The 10000-nt window shown below is 45.3% G+C and overlaps 2 protein-coding genes across 5 annotated transcripts in view; both read right to left on the bottom strand.

Annotated features, from left to right (window-relative positions):
• Positions 1-3965, bottom strand: part of bcl2l1 (BCL2 like 1) — a 5916-nt gene extending 1951 nt beyond the window's left edge. Inside the window, exon 1 of one of the 2 annotated variants that reach the window (XM_069708374.1) lies at positions 3719-3965. The gene's annotated coding sequence lies outside the window, so the exon portion shown is untranslated. Of the gene's footprint in view, positions 1-2636; positions 2796-3718 lie in introns of those variants that run through there. The other variant, XM_069708375.1, reaches the window with a different exon arrangement.
• Positions 3966-5410: 1445 nt separating this feature from the next.
• arfgef2 (ADP-ribosylation factor guanine nucleotide-exchange factor 2 (brefeldin A-inhibited)) overlaps positions 5411-10000 on the bottom strand; it is a 35026-nt gene continuing 30436 nt past the window's right edge. For all 3 annotated transcript variants that reach the window (XM_069708349.1, XM_069708351.1, XM_069708350.1), the window contains exons 37-39: positions 9689-9827; positions 8337-8454; positions 5411-6936 (exon numbers count right to left, since the gene is read on the bottom strand). In XM_069708349.1, the coding sequence (XP_069564450.1) occupies positions 6769-6936; positions 8337-8454; positions 9689-9827 (425 nt within the window). In that variant the 3' untranslated portion in view covers positions 5411-6768. The remainder of the gene's footprint in view (positions 6937-8336; positions 8455-9688; positions 9828-10000) is intronic.

Here is a 10000-nt window from a genome sequence, read left to right as displayed (position 1 = left end):
GTAAGGTGAGCACAGGTCAGAGAGACAGTCTGGCTCAAAGGTCCACAGACAGTCACCATCACCTGACCGGTGACCTCTGACCTCCAGGTTGTGTCACCGTCCCTCAGCGTCTCAGTCTGCACGAAAACGACAGATTTTCCTGTGAAATCTGCAGAATCCAACAACTGATCACCACATTATCAGAGCGACCGCATCACACGGCGTCCTTCAGACCGCTTCCGTCACTTTGCTCTGATAAACTCTGCTTTAATCATCAACGTGTTGACACAGGATTGGAAAACATCACAATCAGACCACAGAGTTGAGGGCGGCTGCCGCTGTCTGCCCTCGCCACGATAAATCTGTCTTTATTCAGATGCCTCGTTAACATTTTAATGATCAGAGGAAAAAAAGTCCAACAGTTAAAACCACTTTTCTTGCAGGATTGTTGAATTTCATGTGAATATAATGCAGCGAACTCTCAGTGAACTCAACAAACAAAGTCCTGAGTAATTCTGTGGTTGAGCAGTGACTGTTTACAACTACAATTCATGTTTGTGTGTAAATTTATCATAAACAATAATGGGTGTAAGAAAATGTACATAAAATCATGTTAAAACTGCCACTAATCAGAAACATCAGCGTTATCGTTAGAGCTCGAAACACTCTGGATTTTTACTAGGAAGTAAAAAAAAAAAAATCCAATATTGATATAGCGGCCTATATTTTTTATATACGTATGTATATACATATATATATATAAATGCACTCTTTTTTGCAATGATCCCTGAAATGTGGTTATTAAACAATTTTGACATTGACAGATATATAATGGGGGGGATGTTCTCCAGTTCATCGCCACACTGGAACATCGCTGGGGATTTAATAATGATAATTAATAAGAAAATTTTAAAAAAAACAGAAAAATGTCAAAATTAACCCAAACATCTCTTTCTGCTTTATGTTCTGTAAAAAAAAAAGTAGTCGTATCTGTAACAGGCCGATATCATCCAATAAAATCAGGGCCGATATATCAGTCTGGTTTTAGTTAAAGTAACAAAGAAGCTATACATTTACAGTATAGCTGCATTTATATTAGAAGTGCAACCACTTATTAACATTAAATCATAGCTATTTTGATTAATGATTATTATTCTGAATTTTTTTGGTCATTTTTCAAGCCCAATAATAAACGGGCAGTTTGCAGCCTCTCAGATGAGACGATTCGATGGCTATTTTTTCTACATGTGACAGAAAATATATTTTTTTTTTCACAAAAAACAAGCAATCTGAATAAATATAACAGACCTTTTTCTCTATTTTCTAACATTTATAGCATGAGATTAACTGAGAAAATAATCCACAGATTAATAATTAGTGAAAAGAATCAGCTCAAATTCATCTGTTGAAAAAAAAAGCTCTAAAATAAAACAATAAGCAGGTATTTAATAATTAGACGTCTTTTACTGCAATTGTTCTATCAGCCTGCTGATCTACAATATTCCCAGTAATAAAGTGCCGATACCTTTAGTTGAGGGGAAAAAAATCAAATATCACAATATGTTTGCTCAAATACCTTGATATAGATATAGTAGGGATAATTATTGGTGCTTTCACTAAATATTTACATGATTAGATTCCTGATAAATAATCACTAATGTGGATATAATGACAAAGTGGTCAAAGGCAAATAATAGAACATGTAACTGTGATGATATCATTGGTATGATGTTCAGTAAAATATACTTCATTACAGATTTCTGTTCATGTCCTGCAGCCTGTGTATGAAGACGAGGACGAGCCTTCATCCCTGAAACAAAAGACAATCTGAGGCAGCAGCTGACATCTGCTGTCACCACCTCAGTGTTCACTGGAAGATGTGGGAGGAACACGGCCCGCAGATGGGCCACAACTCTGCCCGCTTATCATCTCTTCCCGGAACAATATTGACATTAAAGCTGGTACGTGCTTGGTCCTAATAATTAGGGTGTCCCGGCAGATGAAGAGGAGCTCCATGCAAATCGAGCTGAGGGACATTACATAACACACATCTCCTCTTCCCGGAGCACAATAGAAGCTCGTCGCGGAGGCTGCTTGTCCACACAGGACGGACCTGCAGGAGTTTCACAAAGACCCGCAAAACTTCTCACAACCAACACGTCAGGCACGCGGTTCTGTTCCTGTTCGGGCTAAACGAAACCGAACAAGCTGGAGCACATAAAGAGCCACCAGGCACCAGTGTTTACAACGGCCACATGGTCCCCAGCTCCCAACACGTGGCCCAGCAGGGCAGTAAACACCTCACAGGGACACCAGCGAGTCACATGCAGCACCTGAACGCAACATTTGTGTTGCTTAACTCAGTGAAAGCGAACTGTGTTGATGTTTATAACGGAGGAATCTGGACTGACACACACACACACACACACACACACACACACACACACACACACACACACACACACACACACACACACACACACACACACACACACACACACACACACACAGGACGGAGCGACGTGATCAGCTGCTCGTGTCACAACGACATCTTTAATTTACATATATAAAAATATAAATATTCTAATGAGATATGTAATCACATTTAATTCTGAAGACTATATCAGACCTGAGGACTTTAACACGAGCCGTCTTACCAGCTGCACCAGACACGAAATCCCGGGAACTTCTCCCCGTTTCTCTCCGTGAAAAATGTCCCCAATCTGTCAGTCAGTCTGTCGCTCTGTCCGCTCCAACGCTGGTAAAGCCCGTGAACGTGTGAGACACCGTGCAGGAGTGAGCACGTCTCCTCCTCCCTCCTCTCCTGCACGCCCAGCCGCTATTACGTAACAAGACGCCTTCAAACACCGTCGGAGCGGCTCGTTCTCGAGCGGAGTCGAAAATTCTCGAGTGTTCTTATGATAAAAACTCCTTTCTAGAAATGTGGCCTGTTTCCTTTACTGTAATCTGTTAAAAAAAACATTAATTCAATATTTGATTTATGGTACTTCACTAGAACCGGAAGTGTGTTTCTTTTGTTCACATTTTTTTAATCTATCACAGATCTTATTTTTGTTTTGTACACGAAGTTAAAATATAACAGATTCTCACTGCGGCTCAGATACACACACTGATGTCTTACTTTAAAAAAACAACATTCATTTCAATTTCTCCAATCACAGCCCCCCCCCCCCCCCCCCCTAACTACACAAAACGAGTTAGTAACTCGGGAGGACGGGTTGAGTAAGGAGGTCCGTGAAGGCACCACGAGCCATCTCCTGTCATAAACACTGAGGCTTTAAGACCTTTAATCACGCCGCAGAGAAGAATGCGACGCCACCCTCCGCCGGGCAGACCTCCACCACACCCTGCAGGCAGCGTTACAACACCGAATAATAACCACCACCATCATCATCACCATCATCATGAGCGTTGAAGCCCCACGCAGTGCGCCTGAAGCGGCCACGGTGGGCAGCCCGCTCGACACCGAACATGGCCGTCACCGTCGGCGGAGCCGCACAGGCGCCCCGGCTCGTCTCCTGCGGCAGGGACGCTCCCCGCTCCTTCACAGGGAGGATTGATATCCCTCGGACACGAAACCAGTAAATGTCGGTTAAAATCTGTCGAGCTCTCGTTCCTCTCGGAGGGTTGAAGACAACAATCCGCCCCCCTCGTTCATGGAGGCGAGCCGCCGAGCGCGGCACGAATCCGCGGAAAGAGTGAGCAGGAAGAGTCTTACTTGTAGGATGGGCTCCGTGAAACCATGTCCGTCGGCTCACGATCCGAACCCCGGCCAGGACCGACCCAATCCGTCATGTCCAGCCCGTCGAGGAGATCACCCAGCCCCGCTACTGGCTCACCACTGATCCCGCCCACAGCCTCCTCTCGCTACGTAGCCGTGCCAGCAGCTCCGCTCGCTCCGACCCGGATGGACGACAGCTTCACCTGACGGGGGCAGATATCTGGAACACAAAAAGCAGCAGAGACCCCCCTCTCAGCGGGGTGACCCCTCTCAGCGGGGTGACCCCCCCCCTCAGCAGACCCCCCTCTCAGCGGGGTGACCCCCCTCTCAGCGGGGTGGGCCCGACATCTGAACGGGTCACCGTCAGAGGACCGGGGCTCGTCCCCAGCTACCGCTAGCTCCGGCTAACGCTGTCTGTGGTTAAAGTGTCAGGTGTGACCCAGACATGAATGATTAAAGTTGGTGTTTGACGGCAGCAGTCACCCGGCGGACTGTTTCGGTTCTTTACTTACTGCTTTTATTGACTGGAAACCTTTTTCTTTACAGGGGTTCCGCGGAGCAGCTGTTAGCATCTTCCCACTTTAGTTGACAACAAAAGATGTGAGGGGTCTCCATGGTAACCTTTGTTACCCCCAAAATCCAGCGCGCTCCAGACCGACCCAGCTGTTCAGAGGACAGCGACCCCCGCTGGACATCCGGGGAACTCCCGCAAATACGTTTCAATATCAACCAGATGACACGTTTAAAACACGTGAAGAGTTCAAGCTGGTTTTAGTGAATCTGAGCAGATTATTTTGTCTGGTCGCAGTAAGAAAAGACGTGAAACTAATATTAAAGAAAAAAACATACTAACACAAATCAAGGGCGGCACGGTGGTGCAGTGGTTAGCACCGTCACCTCACAGCAAAAAAAAGGTTCCGGGTTCGAATCCGGTCCTGGGCCTTTCTGTGCGGAGTTTGCATGTTCTCCCTGTGCTTGCGTGGGTTCTCTCCGGGTTCTCCGGCTTCCTCCCATCATCCAAAAACATGCACCTCAGGTCAGGTTACCTGGCGCCGCGCTAGTGGCAGCCTGCTGCAGCAGCTCCCCCCTGAGAGCCCCCCTGCTGTAGTGAAGACATTTCCCCTCGGGGATTAATAAAGTGTATAAAATAAAAATCAAGGCTGAAAACGTCCCTCTTTTATGATGTAATGCCATTTTATTATCCTCATATAAATTCTAATTAAATAATAAATAAGAATTAGCGAAGAATTCATTTTAATTTGCTCTTTTTTTCATTGTTTTGATCATATTTGAAGTCTTTTTGAATTTTACCTTGACATCTGTAAAGGATTTACAGTCTTAAAGGTGCTATAAATAAACCTGCTTTGCCTCATAACAAGGATTCCTCCATTTGAACTAGAAGACATTGATTGCAGCAGTTATTATTGTTATTAATTATTAATGAGGTTTATTTTTGTGTGTATTTGTACTTATACGTTAGTATTAAGAAATCCTTTTTATCGATCATATTTTTTTGTTGTGTATTTTGTAATTTTTTTCTTAGTGTACTTTTTCCTAATCTGTTGTGACAACTAAATTTCTAAATAGAATAAAATTCTAAATAAATAAAATCGTATCTTATCTTAATAACACACGTTTGTCGAGTAAAACGTTCATTTTAAACATGTTTAAAACTGCATCAAAAGTCAGTGAAGTGGATCAGAATTCAGGTTTATTGATCACTTCACCAAATCCTCGGAAGATTACATCACAATATTATGTATAGAACCGTAGAGCACTTTCATTTCTATGTATCTTACATTGAAAACTTTACAGTCAGCGTTTTTTCATTTACTGTATATATTTATATATATATATTTATATATTCCCCAGTTTTAGGGAAGAAAAGTAGACATCCATAGTAGCGAGGGAAGGAATGCTTTTCAAAAATATTTAAATGCACTTTAAATAATTACATACATCCTTCTTTAAAAAAAAAGGAAAAAAAAGGCATGGAATAAACTGCGGCGGTTCCAGGATGCAGAGATCTCAGTACCTCTGTCGGTGCCAGGTTTTGGTTTCGCTTTTTCCGTGGAGGTGAGTCAACACTGACGGGGATCCGGAGCGGGTCGGTACACTCGGCCGGTCATACATGAGCAAACTGTCGGAAATACATGTGCAAAAGAGTGTGAGAGACAGACAACCGCTGCGCCGCCTCGTACAGCCGTCGACGGGTCAGTGGAGGGTTTTATGAGCCCGCTGTAATACTAGAGTTAGTCCCAGTCTGAAAGGCTTACTGGGTCGACACGCAGGAATGAAGGACACACACCTTTCATTGTAAACCAGCGATTATCCTGGGAAAAAAATCATAAAACAAATCAAAGCAAGAGAGCAAAATAAATGAGTAAAATCTCACGATAACCGCGTCGCAGAGAGCCGAGATGTCACACAGCCGAGTCACATCTTCGATACGAGTTCAGCTGCAGCTCAGAGCAAAGACAGCAGCCGCAATAACAGACGTGAGGGAACGTAAACATTAACGTGACAGATACCGAGGTGGACATCGATGAAGAGGGTTCACACGGTGCAACACGGGTTGATTAGATCATCATTTTCTAACAGGCACAGGCGGCCGAAGAGACTTTCACAGAGGACGAAGGTAAAGTTCATCAGATCGATGTGTTCACCGTGTAGAGCGACTTCTTTTTGTTATTTAAAAAACAACAACAGAACAAACAGAAAAAAAAAAGAAAACATCAAAATCAGAAACAGCGTTTGCAACAATATCAATAAATTAAATGATTCCAGTTCTTCTCAGGTCATTGAGATGGAGGGGGGGGGGGGTGACGACAGTCAGCAGAGAGCGCTGGTCACAGTGCTGTTCATCCCCAGGAGACAGACGGGGGGCACGGGGGGGGCAGAAAGGCTGAACACTTTAAGTTTAGTCCTGAACGAGACAGAAACGCTGCAGTCGTCCAATCCAGTCCTAAAGAGGTGGGAAAGTCTCTTCTTCTTCTGTGGTACGTCTCCTCTTCCTCCATCTGTCACTCCGCTGCACCCGCCCTCCTCTAGGATGTGGGAGGAGTCCGGGCCGGCGCCACCTCGGGCGCCGCGATGCGGAAGACGGAGCCGATACGCAGGAAGAAGCGTCGGAGGACGGCTCGCAGCTCCGGGATCAGGTCGAACTGCATCATCTCACACAGGTGGGGGTAGTAGCAGGAGGCGTGGGGCTTGAACTGGAACACAGGACGACATTTTAAATAGCACCGCAGGGCAGGAACGTCACAGCAGGAACATTAAACCCTGATGAGTAACTGGTACAAACTTCATCTCTTGATCATCTGAGTTAAAGACGTGTTTGAACCGTGTTCTGGTGCGTCTGTGATTTCTCCGTGAACACGACCAGTTTTTTTTTTTAAACGGAGACTCTGACGATGCTTCAGGAGGTCCGAGACCACGAAGACACCTGGAGACGTGTTCTTGGAGACGTTCAGGACGTCTCCGTCCAACTCTGGAAGAAGAGCGTCAGGAGAACCAGCTGGTTTTCTTTGAGGGTCGGAGTGAAACCGCGGAGCTCTGCTGGACCTTCTGAGGACACACGGTCACTTCTAATGACCCGAACTGTGTCGCCATGGTAACAGGGTTCTCCATCATGACAACACCCCGCTCACAGCGCAACGAAAACACACCGGTTTGGACCCACAACACCACCACGGTAGCTCCTCCCACTCCTCCTCACCTGATTGTCTCCCTGAGACTTCTCTGCTCCCCAGAAGTTGATCACAAACTTTGATGTTCGCTCTCTGATCAAGTTTCAGGTGTAAAACATCGCAGACGCACCTGAACGCTGCTCACAAACACACGAGGACCTCAGGAACTGAAGATGATTAAGAGATGAAATCAGGGTTTTATCCTCCTGCTGCTCCGTCAACACAAACGAGCAGTCGTCTCACAACGTATTTATTTACGCTCGTACTGTACGGAACATGTTGAGAACACAGACGACAGAGAAACGAAGTGTTTGAGGTCCGTGAGGCCGAAGAGTTCACAGCAGGACGTTAAACTCGTGTTGACACGTGAAGGTTTGTTTTTGTTGTATTTCTGAAAATTACATACTTTAATGTAAATAAACACAATTTGTAGCACTAATGTTTGTTTTGACAGCCAGCTGAACCATCCGGTCCTCCTTAAAAAGGCGGTTGTAATTTGTGTTGCTGCAGTGGTTAGTGTGGTTCTGGCTGCATGGCGCCAACATTTCCTCCTGCGACAAGCTGCACGCCGAGTTGTTTTCTAACTAAAAACTGGCAGCGTTTTCAGGGCCCTGGAAAGAAGCCCTGAGTCATGATTCATCTATGAATCACGCTCTCATACGTAGAGAGGCTGACTCATCGGTGATGCAATAGAAAGAAATATGAAATGAATAAACGCAAAACACAAAAGGTTTAAACTGATAAAATACTATTTAAATCATGTTTAAAGAAGGTTTTATGATCATATTTTCATAGTATTTTAGCCCTCAGTGCTTCTGTCAGTCTACATCCTGTGTGTGTGTGTGTGTGTGTGTGTGTGTGTGTGTGTGTGTGTGTGTGTGTGTGTGTGTGTGTGTGTGTGTGTGTGTGTGTGTGTGTGTTCCTGCCTTGTCATCGGCCAGCCGTAGTGTCCTGGTGAGCAGCAGCATCAACAGGCTGTTCCAGGCCTCTCGGTGGCTCTCCGAGGTCAGACTGATGAAGTAGGCCAGAGCCTCGCTGCACACCCTGAGAAACACACACACACACACACACACGCACACACACACACACGCACACACACACACACACACGTTGTTGTACGCGTGGTGAACGGAGCTGCAGGTCTTTAATGATCAACACCTCACGTACGACTTCTTGATGTGAAACATGAGTCAGCGGCTGCAGTGCAGCTGCTCCCTGCCGAGCAGCAAGTTGATGTGTAACCAGGCGCCGGCGTGCCGATATATTCCACTAAATGTGCACATGGAGTACAGTTCATACATGCATAATGAGGTACGTGTCAAAACACAGCTCACTCAACACAGAGCAAACAGCAGCGCTGCACAGAGGGTGATAATTCATCTGAAGGTTTAATACTTAACTGGAAACATTTGGGAGACGAGATGACTCCAACATCGTTATTATGCAATTTGTACCAAATTAGCATTAGCAGATGTAACCTTTACAAAGGTTACATCTGCTCAATAATGTGAATTATTCAAATTATTGTCAAATCCAATGAAAAGACAAAAGCAACAACTAACTATTTCTACTAACAATAATTGGTTGTTTCCATCTTCCGACTCTAACGGCCGTTATGAAGCCTCGAATTCGGAGCGGTTTGGAGCAGGAAGTGACCATATTTGGACGAGCTGGGGGAGGAGCCAGCGGTGAATCTGACCGATCTGATCGGAAACCTGAGGATACTATGTCCCGCCCACCGATAGCTGTAACCTGACTGCACCACAGGCCTGTCAATCAAACAGACACGCCCCCAAAAACAGGTCTTCTTGAATCTTCTTTTCTAATGAATGAGGGATTATTTTCAGATGGACCTCCAGAAAACTAATAAGAAGGAGTGACTTTAGCTAACAACACCGAGATAACTGATGGACACATTTTATTCACTTTGGATTTGATGAGAGAAGTTGAATGGGAGTCTATGGAGCCGGAGGCTTTTTGGAGCCGACCTCTAGTGGCACTCGCTGGTATTGCAGCTGAAGACACTTCTGCATCGGAACCATTTTTCAGACACGGAAGCTACGAACACTTTTATAAACAGTCATAGACTATTATCCAAGTTATGAAGACAAACTCTACACGACTAAAACTACAATATCAGCTCAACAGCCAACCAAACATTAACTTCCATGACCTCTGACCTTTCTGTAAACGTCAGCAAACACGTCGTGAACTCGTGTAAAAGGAACGTTCCTGACTGTCCTGTCCATGTCACATCCATGATGTTTGTTGTACTCACAGCAGCAGGCGTGTCTGGATGTCCGGCCACGAGTCCTGCAGCTGACGGTCAGAGTACATCCTGAACAGGATCCTCAGGCTGCAGGCCAGACTGCTCGTCTCCTGCTTCAGCAAGTTGGGTTTGGACTTCCCTTTAAATCCTGAGGGACAAAAGACGGAAAACATTTAACTGTGACGTCCCTTGTTTCACTGGTTCGGGACTTCTGTAGTCATGACGCTCCTCCTTTCCTCCCGATTTGCTCCATGTCCTTCCTTCTCTCTCGTCTTTACTGCCATTAATCAACTGTCAACTCTGAACGGAGGTTCAGGAGTC

This window comes from Brachyistius frenatus, unplaced genomic scaffold, assembly GCF_029030835.1.
Source record: "Brachyistius frenatus isolate BFR_SWC_R1_liver_20210118 unplaced genomic scaffold, ASM2903083v1 Contig_75, whole genome shotgun sequence".
NCBI lineage: Eukaryota > Metazoa > Chordata > Actinopteri > Embiotocidae > Brachyistius > Brachyistius frenatus.
This window is presented reverse-complemented; position numbering and strand designations above follow the sequence as displayed.